The 17,647-nt window shown below is 37.8% G+C and overlaps 1 protein-coding gene across 1 annotated transcript in view; it reads right to left on the bottom strand.

Moving 5' to 3' along the window:
• Positions 1-259: 259 nt before the first annotated feature.
• The window catches only part of LOC149451735 (alpha-2-macroglobulin-like protein 1), a 222,347-nt gene continuing 204,959 nt past the window's right edge, over positions 260-17,647 (bottom strand). The window contains exons 32-36 of the mRNA XM_089690237.1: positions 15,536-15,626; positions 14,467-14,538; positions 2,219-2,321; positions 1,995-2,036; positions 260-384 (exon numbers count right to left, since the gene is read on the bottom strand). Coding sequence (XP_089546363.1) covers positions 377-384; positions 1,995-2,036; positions 2,219-2,321; positions 14,467-14,538; positions 15,536-15,626 — 316 coding nt within the window. The 3' untranslated portion in view covers positions 260-376. The remainder of the gene's footprint in view (positions 385-1,994; positions 2,037-2,218; positions 2,322-14,466; positions 14,539-15,535; positions 15,627-17,647) is intronic.

Genomic DNA, 17,647 nt, shown 5'->3' on the forward strand with positions numbered 1-17,647 from the left:
TAAAGACTGTTCTCATAGATTTACAAAATATTACTATTTTAGCATAACTATACTTTTAGAAGGAAATGTGGATTTGTGCTAATGCCTATAAAATGGGAATATAATAGGTGACCTTCTTGGCTTCTCAAACCTTCCTATGCATTTAAGGATAAGGATACATCAAAAGGAGGCTTGCTCTCAATCTATATTCATTCATTCATTCATTCATTCATTCATTGCCATGGGTGACACAGCCATTAAGAGGCTTTAGAATAACACATTTTCCAATCAAATTAATATTTTATTGCATTAAAGGTTGTTAGCGTATTGTAGGTCAGATGTAAAATGTATTGTCCTTTGATGAAGTTAAAGATTGTTAAAGAATGTCCTCTCCATTCTAGGAACCTGTGAAGAGTGAAAGGTTTAATATAATTACCATCCGCTCAGAATTGCACTAAAGTATATTCATAGTTCATTTTGGACAAAATCAAAGTATTTTGAGTCACTAACCTGAAACATACTGTATGCAGCTAGTGAAGTCACAATTGGATCTGCACAGTTTTTTAGACCAAATCTACTGGATCACCACAACAGCCAGGCAAGGAGCACTTTTAGAATGGAGAAGTCAGTCCTGATGTCAGTGGAGACCTGTGCTGACAGAAATATTGTGGCCTCCACATCTGACTGGTCCTTCTCAAAATGCTAATTACCTGGCTGTTATGCTTAGCCACAGACTTCAATACTTCAAGTTACAAACCAGAGACAGGTATGTAGATCAGGGAAGTCAGAAAGAAGTGAGAAATTCTTAAAGTCTATTTCTGGGTTAAGAAAAAGTGCTCCCTTGCAGTGGGGCGGCACCTGCACTGCAAGAGTTGAATGTATGTTTAGGTTCAAGGGCCATAAAAGGCAGTTTTACTTACCTGATCCTCTGGCAGTTGGTGCTCTCCTTCTACTCCCCTGTGTGCCAGCATTAGATCATCCCCTCGGCATCCTCAGGTCCAGTGCATGCACCTGCGACTGCCGGTGTATAGGGGAAAAGAATGATGCGCAGACCAGACTTACAGCCTACAGGAAGCCTGCAGGAGTGGAGGGTCAAATATGTAAAAGTGCTTTTTGAGCCCCCTAGACCTAAACAAGCATTTAACCCTTGCAGTACAGGGGCATCCCCACTGCAAGGGAGCATTTTTCTTCTAACTGAAGTGTAGCTTTGAATGCAAACTTGTTTAGATCACAAACTTAACATACTAAAACCAGATGGCTGCCCAGAAACTAGTATTTTCAGAGAAAGAGATCTGCAATTGGCACACTCCCATCCCCAGTAAACCATGTAGTGAGTGTTACTTAGTGGGCAGGGCATTTTCCCTGGAGCAGAGCCAGTGGTACCATCCTAGAGCCAGACAGCTTGGGAATCCTTTAACAGAAAACTAAAGCCAGAAGATGATAATGGAATTACCATGTGAATGACATTTTCAGAAAAAAAGATTGGTCCACGCATTACATTGCATTTTTTAATTTTATGCACCGAACATCTAATTTTCATTGTTAATAATATTTCACACAGAGCTGGAAATGCTAATAGTAGCTTTATCACTTAATTTATACATGCATTTTGAATTTTGAAATGCTGCCTCCAATTTCACACAGGTATTATGCGTGGATGTAGTTCAGTAGTTCACTAGGAACTGGCACTGCAGCTCTACATGAAGACACCTTTGCCAGTAGCCTGCAGAATGTTCATTGCCCTATAATGACACCTTTCCTGTAGGCTGTAGATAATGAGCATACAGACATGTATTATAAACCGTGTCAATATTGCTTATTTGTAACAGGACATTCGTCACCTGATCATTACTGTGTGATTTAAGAGAAAATCTGTGAACATGTAGCCTATTTGCACTTATGCATTGCCTGCTTTTAGCAGGCATTGCAGGAGATTCTATAGGGCTTGACCTTCATGAGGTATTAAAACATGGAAATAAACAAAAACATGGAATTAGAAAAATACCATAAAGTACCTGTACTGCAGGGAGAATTATACTCAGCAACAGCAAGATTATCTACAACACAAAGAAAGATTATCATGTTAGGAATGGCATGGCCACAAGGTAAAATGATTCCAGCAGGAAGGACAATGCAGTTTGTGCCCTTGAGTCAATATATTGCTAAACTATGACATGACTGAAAACTTACAAATCTTGGTGCTATATAAGATTTGTAAGAACCTGTTACTGCTCTGTACCTGGATTGGAGTAATCATAGACCTTCACAATTGCGGGTTGTAGATTGTTCACTTGTACCTCTTGTTTCATTGACAACACCAAGGTGACAGGCTCATGTGTGAGCTATGGAAGAACACAGTACATTAGATTAAACAGCTTTAAACTGTATGAATACATTACTGACGTGGCCCACTGTGACCCAGATTCAGCTGACAGTGGGCTTTATCCACACAGTCAGTCCAGACTATGAAAGGATCCCAACTTTAATGTCAGCATCCACCCAGATGCCTGACTGGCAGCTGGCTCAGCCTCTAAGTGTGACACTGAGAGCTTGAGCCAGCCGATTCTTCTCCTCTTCACAGTCCAGAGCTTCAGTGAGCAGGGGGGCAAAGCAGTGTGTGGTGACTGACAGTCACTGCTCTCTATTCAGTGAAGACCGAGAACTGAGTGATCAGCGGTCATGCTCAGTTCTCGGTCTTAGAGCCAGGAGGGGAGAGCTACAGCATTGGAGCAATGCTGCAGCCATATAAGTATGTACTATATGTCTGTTTTTTTGATACCCCACACTTTTCGCTTTATTCTTCATATGTCTTCCAGCTCAGTGACCCCCATGTACACAAATGTTATTAGCAAAACAGCCATACAACTAGCATTTTCAGAAAGATAAGTCAACAATCCAATGGCAGCCTCCATATTTTGTCAGTAAGGCTTTTTTTAGTAAACCAGTTGGTTATCTGGGGGAAACCTGATAGATGTGGCAATTGAAATGTTTTAATGGTGTGACCCTCCTGCGCTCCAAATGTGTGTTTAGACAAACTAAAATAATAAATGAACCCCAAACAGCTGCTAACATTAAATCATATACCAGTGATCAAGTGAATATAAACCATATAAATGCTGCGCTACATTCAAACTAATTTAGGTGAATGTGGAATTCAATATCTCAAATTAAAATAATAACAATAATAATAAATGTAGATGTGTTTAGTGATAAAAAATGATGGCAAAACACAAACTTGAATCCTTACGCATGTGCATAAAAAAATGCACATACATATATTACATCACACGTGCAAAAATGTGAAGTGAAATAATATCTAAATAATAAACGCAAACTCAAAGTCCAATAATGGAATATTAAAGGTGAAAAAAAGGTCCAATAATGGAATATTAAAGGTGAAAAAAACTGTAAACTGTGTTTCCAATAATACTGTAAAGTGACCACAGGTGAAACAAATCGTGCAGATATCTGAGTGTAGATAGAGCTTGTGAATCCAACCACCTTCTGGATTAGCCTCTCACCTCATCACTTCGACCCTTGCGGGTCAAAGAGCAGTAATGGATCCCTCTCACAGATCCTCCAGGCACCAAAGCACTCCAAAACCACTTCTCAGGATATAATATTCCCACTCAGCTCTTCTCCAGGTGTAGGTGAAATATCAAAAACAGAGGGATCCTCCCATAGTGTAGTATGTTTATTATACCATAGGAACATCAAATCTTTAGTAAAAATGCACTTACGTAGCAGCCAGTCCACATTAGACCCTCATGCTCTCAAATGAGGATATATCTATGTTTGTTGGGTGTACAGCTGCATCCACAGGTGTACCAAGATGGCCGCCACGCCGGAAATACGTCACCGCGCTACGCCGACGCGTTACGTCACAATATCACGTGACTTCATCAGGGCTGTCAATCACAGTGACGATAGCTCTTTATATACCCGGCCAGGATAGAAGGAAACACCCACATGCAGGTGTTTGCCTCAACCTCATCACATCGATACTTCCTGCGGCCATTAAACTGAAGACCACTGGGGACTAATATGCAGGGATGCATAAGCTAATATCTGCAATGGGCACATTTACACAGAAAAAAACGAGGAGTGTATAATGATGCACCAAAAAGGAATATTGCAGAGATATATACACTAATAGCAGCAGTGGGCACATTTACATAGAAAAAGTGTATAATAATGCACCAAACCGCAATCTAAATTAAAAACAACAAAAATATATTAAACAAGAAAAACTTTAATACCCATTCCCATTTATATAAATGTTTTATTTTATTAATAAAAAAAAAAATAATATAAAAATATATAAAAATAGATCATATCTCACTTAATTTACGCCAAAAATATAGTGTTCTCTCATTATATATACCAATATAAAGCCCGTAATTATTAATATATATATATATATACCATTAACCGGAAACATACACATACTTCTGCGTAAAAAACCGCATCCGTATATATATAATCCTAAATGGTAAATAAACATAAAAATATTTAAAAATATTTAAAACTATATTAAAAAATATATTTAAAAATGATAATTAATTCTTGAGAGTATTTTATAAGAGAAAGTATTTATTTATTTTAATATTCATTAATTCCATCCTTCACCAGCCCATAAAGGACAACTCCGAATAAAAACACACACATATATTCTATCTGAAAGCATGAGTTTACATAGTCAAACATAATATATACCCACAGCACAATCTCAAACTACCTCAGAAATCAGAAATGAAACAATTTACATCAAACTCGATGTTCAAACCATTAGGGAAATAAGTGTGCATACTATAAATCCACTTAGACTCTAATTGGCTCAACGTACGCACCTTATGGCTACCTCGCCAATGTCTCTTGTATTTCGTGATACCCCAAAATTTTAATTCACTAGGGTCTTTGTTGTGACACTTGGCGAAATGCTTAGAGACGCTATGCTTCGGGAACCCCTTCTTTATATTTTGTACGTGTTCCCGGAGCCTGACCCAAAGTAGTCGTTTAGTTCTCCCTATATATTGCATTCCGCAACTACATTGCAACGCGTACACAACTCCCTCTGTCCTACAAGTGATACATTCTTCAATTTTGAATTCTTTCTCACTCACAGATGAAGAAAAAGTCATCAATTTCTTATTCTTGCCTTTTGTAGCTTTGCATGCATAACATGTTCTACATGGAAAAAACCCATTTATATCCAAAAAAGTGACATTCTTTTTATTGGGTGGATCAAGAACATTTTTAACAATTTTGTCTCTTAAAGATGGGGCTTTTCTATATCTAAAGCTAGGGAAATCTGATATTATCCCTTTCAGGGCTGGATCGGCTTTCAATAGTGACCAATTTTTTCTAAAGATAGTTTCCACTTTTTTATAATGGACATTGAAATCCAAACATATTACAAGTTGGTCTTTTTGTTCCTCATTTTTCTCTCGATCCACCAACAACACGTCTCTATTTGTGTTCCCAACTTCCTGGATTGTGTTATTAATGGAATCTTGCTGGTAACCTTTGGCTTCAAACCTCTGGCCTATATTTTTTGCTTGGCTCAGAAAGTCCTCCTGCATCGTACAATTCCTTCTGAGTCTGATATTTTGACCTTTATGTATATTTAATAACCACGGCGGGAAGTGGCAGCTATCTCGAGGGATGTATCCATTCCTGTCAACACTCTTAAAGAATGTCTTTGTGATGATTTTATTTTGTATGATGTTAATATCTAAATCTAGGAAGCTGATCCACTCACGACTATGTTCCCATGTAAGAACAATATTTTTAGTATTCTTATTTAAATTCTCACAGAAACATAATAAATCTTCTTCTCTTCCCTTCCATATTACTATAATATCATCTATGTATCTTTTAAACAAAATTAATTCTTTCGGGGGACTCAAATAAACTGCCATCTCTTCCCAGTGTGCCATGAACATGTTTGCCACACTGGGAGCAAAACGGGCTCCCATGGCTACACCCTTAACTTGATTATAAAACACGTTCATATGCCAGAAGTAATTATGTTTTAAGCAAAATTCTAGACAATCCAAAATATATTTTCTCTGCCCTCTTTTCAGATTTCCATATTTTCTTAGACCCCATTCTGTAGCTTCCACCCCTTCTGTATGACCAATAATTGTATATAACGATGAGACGTCAGCAGTTGCCAAGATCACATCGTTACCATCTATTTTCTCCAACAATTGTATTAGGTGCTTAGTATCTCTCAGATACGACCTAGTTTCTCTCACCAATGGTTGGAGAAACATATCCACGTATTGCCCTAATCGTGCCATTAAAGATCCAATCCCATTAACTATAGGACGTCCCGGAGGACAAATGCTATTTTTATGAATTTTCGGGATGGTGTAGATAATGGGAATTCTGCACATTTCAGGAACAAGATATCTGGCTTCTTTTTTATTCAGATACTCTTTTTCACGTCCTCTTTTAATCAACTTTTCCAGATCTTTCTTATATTTAATTGTAGGATCCCTTTTAATCACTTCGTAGGTATTCTCATCACTTAATTGGGTACCCAGTTCTTCCAAATAGTAACTCTTTGACATGACCACAATACCCCCTCCCTTATCGGCCGGCCTAACCACTATGTCATTTCTCTGTGTTAACATCTTAATTCCTTTTTGCATGTCTATATTAGGCCGAAACCTAGGGAGTTTAAGGGATTCCAAATCTTGGCTTACCATTTTTTTTAAAAGATTCTATTTGACAGTTATTGCTAGTCTGAGGGTTGAATAAGGATTTATTCCTTAAACAGGTGTGTTGAATATTACTAACTGGTACATTATTAATCATTTTATTAGTACTAGATAAACCCATAAAATACTTTTTTATGTTAATCTTTCTGATAAATTTCTGTAAATCTATAAAAATGTCAAATTTGTTAGCTGGTTTTGGGGGGGCAAACTTCAATCCCTTATCCAATACAAAAATTTCTTCCTTGGTGAGTGTAGTACCACTAATATTAAAAATACCCTCTCCTACTACTCTCTTTTTCGCTTGGACCTTCTGTCCTGCTCTGCACCCTCTTGTCTTCCGGGACTTAGATTGGCACCTACTTCTTTCCGGGGACTTCTCTCCCCACCCTCCCTCCCTAAAAAATTCCTCTGTTGGTATTCATAATCCAATGGTTCATATCTATTATAAACCGGGATGGGACTCCTCCCTTCATACCGTGGTCCCTGCCATCCCAGTTGTTCTTGTCTTGGACTCCTGGGGTAGTAAGGCCTATTATCCTGTCTCGGACTTCTCGGATAAAAAGGTCTGAATTCCTGCCTAGGGAAATAAGGAGGTCCATAAGGCTGTTGATAATATTGGTTGGGTTTGGGATAATAAGGTCTATACGGTGGACGATAGGATTTACCATGTCCATTATTTTTCCCTGGTGGTTTATTATGAAAAGAACCACCATTCTTTGGTTTCCATCCATTATGTGGTGTATGGTATCCCTTATCTCCTTTGGGATGATTCTTTTGAGAATTCCTTTTATCCTGACTTTTATCTTCTTTTGGGTAATCATTCGTATGTCCCTTAATAGGTTCTAAACGTACTTCTTTGACGGGAGTAGTGTTAACTGAACTACATTCTGATTCTACACCTGAAGATTGCCATTTAAAAACTTGATCTTTACTAAAATCATTCATATCCCTTTGATATTTTTTCATCTTTTTATTTTTCACTTCTAGATCGACCTTCTCCAAATCTTTGTTTAATCTTTTAGCGAGACTAACCATTTCTGGAGATTCCTTATATGGTTCCATCTTTTCTTTAATTTCTAAAATTTGTGTTTCTAAAATTCTCAATTTTCTCTGTTTGCGTTTTAATATAAATCTCATTAATTCCAAACCCTTCTCTTGAAAGAAATCAAACCATTCATTTTTAGATTCCTGGTCTATCAAACCATCACTAATGGGCACATCCCATCTTAATCTTCTTGGGACTAGTCTCTCTTTAAGATATTTTTCATGGGTAACCATGTCCCACCATAGTTTGACCTTTTTCTCCATTACATGACCCAGTCTTCTGTATAATGTATTTAAATCGCCTATGGGTTCATGAGGAGTTTTACTGAAAATATCCTCTATATTGATAGACCTATTTTCTAGGAAATTAAACACTTCCATTATGAGCTAGCGGGAGAAGGAAGGTAATAATAGTAGCAATAATGGTGTGACCCTCCTGCGCTCCAAATGTGTGTTTAGACAAACTAAAATAATAAATGAACCCCAAACAGCTGCTAACATTAAATCATATACCAGTGATCAAGTGAATATAAACCATATAAATGCTGCGCTACATTCAAACTAATTTAGGTGAATGTGGAATTCAATATCTCAAATTAAAATAATAACAATAATAATAAATGTAGATGTGTTTAGTGATAAAAAATGATGGCAAAACACAAACTTGAATCCTTACGCATGTGCATAAAAAAATGCACATACATATATTACATCACACGTGCAAAAATGTGAAGTGAAATAATATCTAAATAATAAACGCAAACTCAAAGTCCAATAATGGAATATTAAAGGTGAAAAAAAGGTCCAATAATGGAATATTAAAGGTGAAAAAAACTGTAAACTGTGTTTCCAATAATACTGTAAAGTGACCACAGGTGAAACAAATCGTGCAGATATCTGAGTGTAGATAGAGCTTGTGAATCCAACCACCTTCTGGATTAGCCTCTCACCTCATCACTTCGACCCTTGCGGGTCAAAGAGCAGTAATGGATCCCTCTCACAGATCCTCCAGGCACCAAAGCACTCCAAAACCACTTCTCAGGATATAATATTCCCACTCAGCTCTTCTCCAGGTGTAGGTGAAATATCAAAAACAGAGGGATCCTCCCATAGTGTAGTATGTTTATTATACCATAGGAACATCAAATCTTTAGTAAAAATGCAGTTACGTAGCAGCCAGTCCACATTAGACCCTCATGCTCTCAAATGAGGATATATCTATGTTTGTTGGGTGTACAGCTGCATCCACAGGTGTACCAAGATGGCCGCCACGCCGGAAATACGTCACCGCGCTACGCCGACGCGTTACGTCACAATATCACGTGACTTCATCAGGGCTGTCAATCACAGTGACGATAGCTCTTTATATACCCGGCCAGGATAGAAGGAAACACCCACATGCAGGTGTTTGCCTCAACCTCATCACATCGATACTTCCTGCGGCCATTAAACTGAAGACCACTGGGGACTAATATGCAGGGATGCATAAGCTAATATCTGCAATGGGCACATTTACACAGAAAAAAACGAGGAGTGTATAATGATGCACCAAAAAGGAATATTGCAGAGATATATACACTAATAGCAGCAGTGGGCACATTTACATAGAAAAAGTGTATAATAATGCACCAAACCGCAATCTAAATTAAAAACAACAAAAATATATTAAACAAGAAAAACTTTAATACCCATTCCCATTTATATAAATGTTTTATTTTATTAATAAAAAAAAAATAATATAAAAATATATAAAAATAGATCATATCTCACTTAATTTACGCCAAAAATATAGTGTTCTCTCATTATATATACCAATATAAAGCCCGTAATTATTAATATATATATATATATATATATACCATTAACCGGAAACATACACATACTTCTGCGTAAAAAACCGCATCCGTATATATATAATCCTAAATGGTAAATAAACATAAAAATATTTAAAAATATTTAAAACTATATTAAAAAATATATTTAAAAATGATAATTAATTCTTGAGAGTATTTTATAAGAGAAAGTATTTATTTATTTTAATATTCATTAATTCCATCCTTCACCAGCCCATAAAGGACAACTCCGAATAAAAACACACACATATATTCTATCTGAAAGCATGAGTTTACATAGTCAAACATAATATATACCCACAGCACAATCTCAAACTACCTCAGAAATCAGAAATGAAACAATTTACATCAAACTCGATGTTCAAACCATTAGGGAAATAAGTGTGCATACTATAAATCCACTTAGACTCTAATTGGCTCAACGTACGCACCTTATGGCTACCTCGCCAATGTCTCTTGTATTTCGTGATACCCCAAAATTTTAATTCACTAGGGTCTTTGTTGTGACACTTGGCGAAATGCTTAGAGACGCTATGCTTCGGGAACCCCTTCTTTATATTTTGTACGTGTTCCCGGAGCCTGACCCAAAGTGGTCGTTTAGTTCTCCCTATATATTGCATTCCGCAACTACATTGCAACGCGTTCACAACTCCCTCTGTCCTACAAGTGATACATTCTTCAATTTTGAATTCTTTCTCACTCACAGATGAAGAAAAAGTCATCAATTTCTTATTCTTGCCTTTTGTAGCTTTGCATGCATAACATGTTCTACATGGAAAAAACCCATTTATATCCAAAAAAGTGACATTCTTTTTATTGGGTGGATCAAGAACATTTTTAACAATTTTGTCTCTTAAAGATGGGGCTTTTCTATATCTAAAGCTAGGGAAATCTGATATTATCCCTTTCAGGGCTGGATCGGCTTTCAATAGTGACCAATTTTTTCTAAAGATAGTTTCCACTTTTTTATAATGGACATTGAAATCCAAACATATTACAAGTTGGTCTTTTTGTTCCTCATTTTTCTCTCGATCCACCAACAACACGTCTCTATTTGTGTTCCTAACTTCCTGGATTGTGTTATTAATGGAATCTTGCTGGTAACCTTTGGCTTCAAACCTCTGGCCTATATTTTTTGCTTGGCTCAGAAAGTCCTCCTGCATCGTACAATTCCTTCTGAGTCTGATCATTTGACCTTTAGGTATATTTAATAACCACGGCGGGAAGTGGCAGCTATCTCGAGGGATGTATCCATTCCTGTCAACACTCTTAAAGAATGTCTTTGTGATGATTTTATTTTGTATGATGTTAATATCTAAATCTAGGAAGCTGATCCACTCACGACTATGTTCCCATGTAAGAACAATATTTTTAGTATTCTTATTTAAATTCTCACAGAAACATAATAAATCTTCTTCTCTTCCCTTCCATATTACTATAATATCATCTATGTATCTTTTAAACAAAATTAATTCTTTCGGGGGACTCAAATAAACTGCCATCTCTTCCCAGTGTGCCATGAACATGTTTGCCACACTGGGAGCAAAACGAGCTCCCATGGCTACACCCTTAACTTGATTATAAAACACGTTCATATGCCAGAAGTAATTATGTTTTAAGCAAAATTCTAGACAATCCAAAATATATTTTCTCTGCCCTCTTTTCAGATTTCCATATTTTCTTAGACCCCATTCTGTAGCTTCCACCCCTTCTGTATGACCAATAATTGTATATAACGATGAGACGTCAGCAGTTGCCAAGATCACATCGTTACCATCTATTTTCTCCAACAATTGTATTAGGTGCTTAGTATCTCTCAGATACGACCTAGTTTCTCTCACCAATGGTTGGAGAAACATATCCACGTATTGCCCTAATCGTGCCATTAAAGATCCAATCCCATTAACTATAGGACGTCCCGGAGGACGTTATTAGCAAAACAGCCATACAACTAGCATTTTCAGAAAGATAAGTCAACAATCCAATGGCAGCCTCCATATTTTGTCAGTAAGGCTTTTTTTAGTAAACCAGTTGGTTATCTGGGGGAAACCTGATAGATGTGGCAATTGAAATGTTTTGCCCTGTTTGATGACAGGAGAAATAGTCAGGTTAGAATACTAATGGTGAAGCTTGTAAACTTGTAAAACTCAACTATATGGACATTTGTATATGTGGATTATATAACACTAGGATGTGGCAGTCCGGTGCATGAGATTGAGTGCAAGAACACAGGTCAATATTGAGCAACAGGTTTGTTCTGTTAGATAAAAAATGGATCCGGAATTTGCTGCACTTCCTCAAATATTTTATTTCATTTATTTTAAAAGCATCACAAACAGTGCAGGAGCAATGAATGTTTTTACGCATTTCGTGCTGTGATAAATACTAACTTATAACCAGGTTTGATCTGTTGGTATGAATCAGGAGACACATTGGGGGTAACACTGACTGCCTCTCTATTGTTGGTGCTAAATAGGACTCCCCTCTTCATAGAAAAAGACACAAATATCCAAAACAATATACCTAAACAACTACACTTACATATCTCTGTGCTGCTTCTCCTTCTCTTTTAGTCCTTTTCAAGCTGCCTCTCTGCTGCCTATGCTCCTGCCCTGCCATTTTCAAAATATATGTCTCGGGTCAGCTCGAAATATACAGTGCTCAGCATAAATGAGTACACCCCAACAGATTTGTCAGAAAATCTTTCCTTTCCTTTCAGAATCAACATTTTCTATGGGACACTATACTACAAAATACTCCCACAAATGCAGGCCATTGATTGCAAACAAGATTTGATAATTTACAAACACAAAAAATAATTTTCCAAACAAATTCATTCAAAACCATGTTGCAAAAATGAATACACCTCAATGAAAGTCTTAGGAGTGAAGCTACATTTTAGACAACAAAATTATAATTAACAAGAATTCAACTACAGGTGAGTCTAATTGTTCATTAAACAATTGTCCATCAGACAGCTGATTATAAAAGGGTGTTACATAAAGAAAACCATTTCCCTTTTCATGCTGTCAGCAATGGCACCACATGGAAGAGAAAAGTCACAAGACCTGAGAGAGAAAATAATTTCTTTACACAAGAAAGGTGAAGGCTACAAGAAGATCAGCAAAGCTTTACTTATCAGTCAGAATACTGTAGGAAAAGTGATACAAAAATGTAACAAAGACGGAACTGCAAACATCTCACAGAGACATGCAGGCCCGTCCATGGAAGTTAACACCTCGACAGGAGAGTCTTCTAATGAGAATGGATTGTAGAAAACCGCTATGCAAGTTCACTGCAGTTAGCTAGAGAAGTAAAAAGCCAAATTGGGATGATTGTTTCCTGTGACACAATATGGCGTACACTGCAGAGGAATGGTATGCATGGGTGTTGTCCACGAAGGAAGCCTCTCCTAAAGCCCATGCACAAAAAAGCCTGTCTAAAATTTGCCAGGGCTCATGCTGAAAAAGAAGACTACTGGAACTCTATACTCTGGAGTGATGAGACCAAGATAAATGTTTTTCGAACTGATGGCTTCAAAACTGTATGGCGTCGCAAAGGTGAGGAGTACAAAGAAAAATGCATGGTGCCTACAGTGAAACATGTTGGTGGCAGTGGCCTTCTGTGGGGCTGCATGAGTGCTGATGGTGTCGGGGAGCTGCATTTCATTGATGGTATCGTGAATTCACAGATGTATTGCTCTATATTGAAAGAGAAGATGCTACCATCACTCTGTGCCCTTGGTCGTTGAGCACTTTTCAAACATGACAATGATCCAAAACACACATCTGAGGCCACTGTTGTATTTCTAAAGAAGAACAGGGTGAAAGTGATCTGAACCTAATTGAACACCTATGGGAAAAGCTGAAGAGACAAGTTGAGCATCACTCTCCATCCAGCATCCAGGCTCTCATGTAATGAGGTAAACAAATGTTCTATAAACTCAATTTTTTTCATGATTTTGGAAATTGTTCTTGTGCTCATTGAGATATTGATTAAAATCTTACTTTTCAAAAGGGGTGTACTCATTTAAGTTGAGCACCGTAGTTGTATTGCACACGCGTGAGATAGAGCAAGTGATGTCATTTAACTCAACTTGGACATGAGGCTTACATTACATTCATCTATTTTTGAGAAAAAAAAGCATTCTCCAAGATCTGGCTGGATTGTAATGCCATAGGGCGCATGCGTGAGATGAGTTGCATGCTGTCCACGTTATGCATGTGGAGTGTGACAATACTGAGAGATCTTGTAGATTAGGTACAAGATCTCCTTGAAAGCACTGATGAAATGACATTCTCAGGGGTCATGAGTGCGGCCAGGGCTATGTCATCAGTGTCTTAAGAAAATCATGACGTGTACACAAGAAAGGTAAGTAAATAAAAAAAGTGTAAATTGAATTCACATCAGCTAGTAGAGATGCATGCTGATGTGGATTTTAGTAAAATGGGGAAAAATCCACTTTAAATTCATACAGGGGCCAGGAGAAAATGGAATTTGATTCCTTTTCGGATGCAACTGTGCCTGAAAAGTTACAATGCGATAGGTGCATTCCTGGGGTCAAGTGATTTGTACATTCTTGCTTGATAGTTCATGTTTTCTTTGTAAAATAATAACTACAAATACATTTATGTTCACTTTTCTTAAGTAAATCCACAGTGTCTTCTTTATAACAGTATTACTATACTTGTACGATACATCCTGCAGCCCTTTCAGTCTTGACTGAGAGAGGCCACGAGAAATGGGTATAGGTTTTGAGAATTATTTTTTCTTGGTTTTGGAAGTGCATCTACTTAATGAAAACTGGTTTTAGCTGTGAGTACTCTGAACCTTTCCCTTCAACATGTATAATAATATATTACCTTATACACATAGATGATCACTTTATCTCCTGTGACTTCAGTTCTTCCAACTGCAGATTTATTCTTCTCCAACTACAATAAATGTAAAAGAGCAAAAGGACAGTGAAAATAACACACACATAGCATAGATATCAAGTTATTTTTCTCTGCCACTTAAACCAGTAATACAGCACTGAGAACACACTAACTGACCCTGAGCTATATCAGATGGTTATGCACCAATCAGGGAAAGAATGAGAACATTGGGAGCCCCTAACAAAAGATGGTCCATAACACTCCATCTGCCAGTGACTGAAGGTTATGGAGAGGTAGGGCATAACAGGAACTATGTAGCATTAAGCACTATTTTGGCAAGCAATATAAGAAATGACTGACATGAATTACATGAACACTTGGAGGTCTCTTTAAAAAAAATAACTGTGTTTCAGCATTGACACAGCCATTGCGAACAATCCCTATAATGTGTCTAATAAGTCTATTTCCTATGACCTTCATCTAGTGGTCATAATCTGGTATTTTCCTGAAACACCTCAATCAGAAAAATACCACATTATGGCCACTAGATGGAACCGACTATCATAGAAAATAAACATATTAGAGGCATTACTGGGGTTATTCATGATGGCTATGCAAATGCTGAGACATTCACACAACAATTTTTTATAAATAGACCTCCTTTATCTACATTGTTTAGGGTAAGCATAGCAAATTTGTAGAGTCTACCTAAATCTTGGTGAGGGTCATATAAGGACACACAAGTACCTGATTCAGTAGCATATCAGAAATGCAAAATAAAAGCACTTACAATATTTTGAAACACGAGCTTCTTGGCATATACTGTTTTGTGCCTGTTAAGTTTATGCCAAAAAATAGCAAATTACATTATGTATACCAGGCCATGATATAAGGCTTGTTGGTTAAGACATACTGTAGCATTATGTCAACTGATACTTGGTATATTCTCCAAGTCATTTCGGTATTTAGTATATTCAGTATAGACAGTATTCTAGCACTATTTCATCATTTTCAGATTTGAAAGAAATGTATGGCTACATGCTTGGGCTATTACCTTTTTCAAGCTGCTTTTAAGTGGAATGAATCCTGAGAGCATGTCTACTTCGATTACCACCATTTTGGCAGCAGGCCCTTCACCGGAATAACTATATATGTTTTGAAACAAAAAATCCCAAGTTATATAGGCTCCTTGCATCTAAAATAGACTGTGGTTTCATATAAAGAGTTTACATGTAATTTTAATATCCAGTTAATAATTTTGTCAGCTGGCAGAAAAGTTGTTTTATGTATAAATATGTATTTTCTATCTTCAGCAGGTAATAGTGAAGGTCTGAATGCAGGCCACAATATACTGTAGTGCAAGTGTTTCCAGAAGTAATGAAGATTTCCAGGCAAACAGTAAAAGAAAACAATTAGGGATGCACAGATACCTTTTTTTTTTTTTTTTTTAATGGGAGAGTAGGCGTACCAATACCGATTACCGAAACTTTGCGGTGCGATTTGCGTCTATACAAAATGTATGGAAGCAAATTGCACTGCAAAGAATAGCATGAAATTTGAACAGGAATACGATTCCTGTCCAAATTGCATGTAGCTCCCCACTTCTCCTGTGTGAACCCAGGCTCATCTTAGCCTGAGTTCACACAGGAGTGGTACGGGAAACCTCCCTGCAGGGATTCCATGCTGAGCAGGGAGTGCGCATGTGGGAATGTATACTATTGAAGTAGATGTTCCATATTCTTAGCTGTAGGAGAGAAAGCATCTTCACAGGTCTAGGGATTTGAAATCTCCGCCGCCATCTCTCCTCTCCTTCCAGGAATGACAGTTTGGACTAGGGGGCTTTTGATTGGTCAGCATTGTCCACTGTTAATTAGATGCTGTCTAGCCTGTAGTTTCATCGCAAGGATTTCAAATCCCTAGACCTGTGAAGTGGCTCTCTCTCTCCTTTCAGGGATGACAGTATGGGCTAGACAGCATCTGATTGGTCAATGCCGCCCATGTGACGGTGCTGACCAATCAAAAGGCCTCTAGTTAGAGAGGAAAATCTAATTGGGCTTTCTGCTTAACAGAATACTGTAATTGATTAATTAGGTCTGCTCTGGTGCTGTTTGAGTTTGTCTGAGTTCCGCCTGCCTTCAGGAAGCTGTGAGAGCCTTCCAGAACATGGGTAGGGGCTAGGCAAATTAACATCATGAATACCAATCCAGTCCTGGCCAATTGTAGGGGAGGGTGGTCCCATTGCATGCTCGAAGTTGTATTTACAGTAGGTAGGCTTGCCTTGCCTGGCACTTGCTGCCATGAGGGACTGGGGTGGGCGACCTGAGGTCCTGAAGTTAGGAATAGTGACCCTGGTTCTACAGTAAGCTGACTGAGGGGAGCTGTTTGCCAAAGATCTGTCTGGTATCACCGGAGCGAGAGTAGCTTGGAAAATTGGAAGGAGGTTGCCATTCTGTCCTTGAACTTGTGAGTGCAGACACTAAGAGATCTTGGGGACCCCTATGGTACTGAATAGTCAGCGTGGGTCTGAGAAAATGGAACACTGGCTGGTGTTCTGAAGAGCTTGTCCAACTGTTGCTACTGCAAAGGACCTTGCTCAGTTCTATTATTTTTGGACAGCCACAGTCTGCCATACCAGGCCTGTACCTGAGAAGCTCAGCCCTGCAACTACTACTACTGCTAAAGGGACTTTGCTCACTCCTAAACTACAATTCAAAGAGAAGTCTGCTATCTGCTTTCAGCCAGGACTTTAAAAGTGCTCAACTAAGAGATCAGCTAGATGTCCACAGTGTGATTAGTTCTAATTTTAGAGTATCCTACTAAATTCCCAACCCATATCACCAGTTCTACAATAAAACTCCATAAGCAAAATCCCCTAGACTGGTCATTGAAGACAACGAGCGAAAGAGTGTGTGTGCCTAGCTGTGGAAAATACTTTGTACCTGGCTGTGAGGCAAAGCAATGGGAGTAATTTAAAGTATAAAAAAGAAGGCAAAACTGTATAACAAACAGTGACACCACACAGGGGAAATAATAATAGCAATAATTATTCCGTTCACTAACTTTACTAATTGGGTGTGGGTCACGGTACCCAAAAATGCACTGGAAAAAAATATTTATGGGGGGAAAGCCCCCATAAGGAAAGTACTTACTAAGTGACTCAAGTAGT

This window comes from Staurois parvus, unplaced genomic scaffold, assembly GCF_062004578.1.
Source record: "Staurois parvus isolate SC_StPar_1 unplaced genomic scaffold, SC_StPar_1.0 ptg000525l, whole genome shotgun sequence".
Taxonomy (NCBI): domain Eukaryota; kingdom Metazoa; phylum Chordata; class Amphibia; order Anura; family Ranidae; genus Staurois; species Staurois parvus.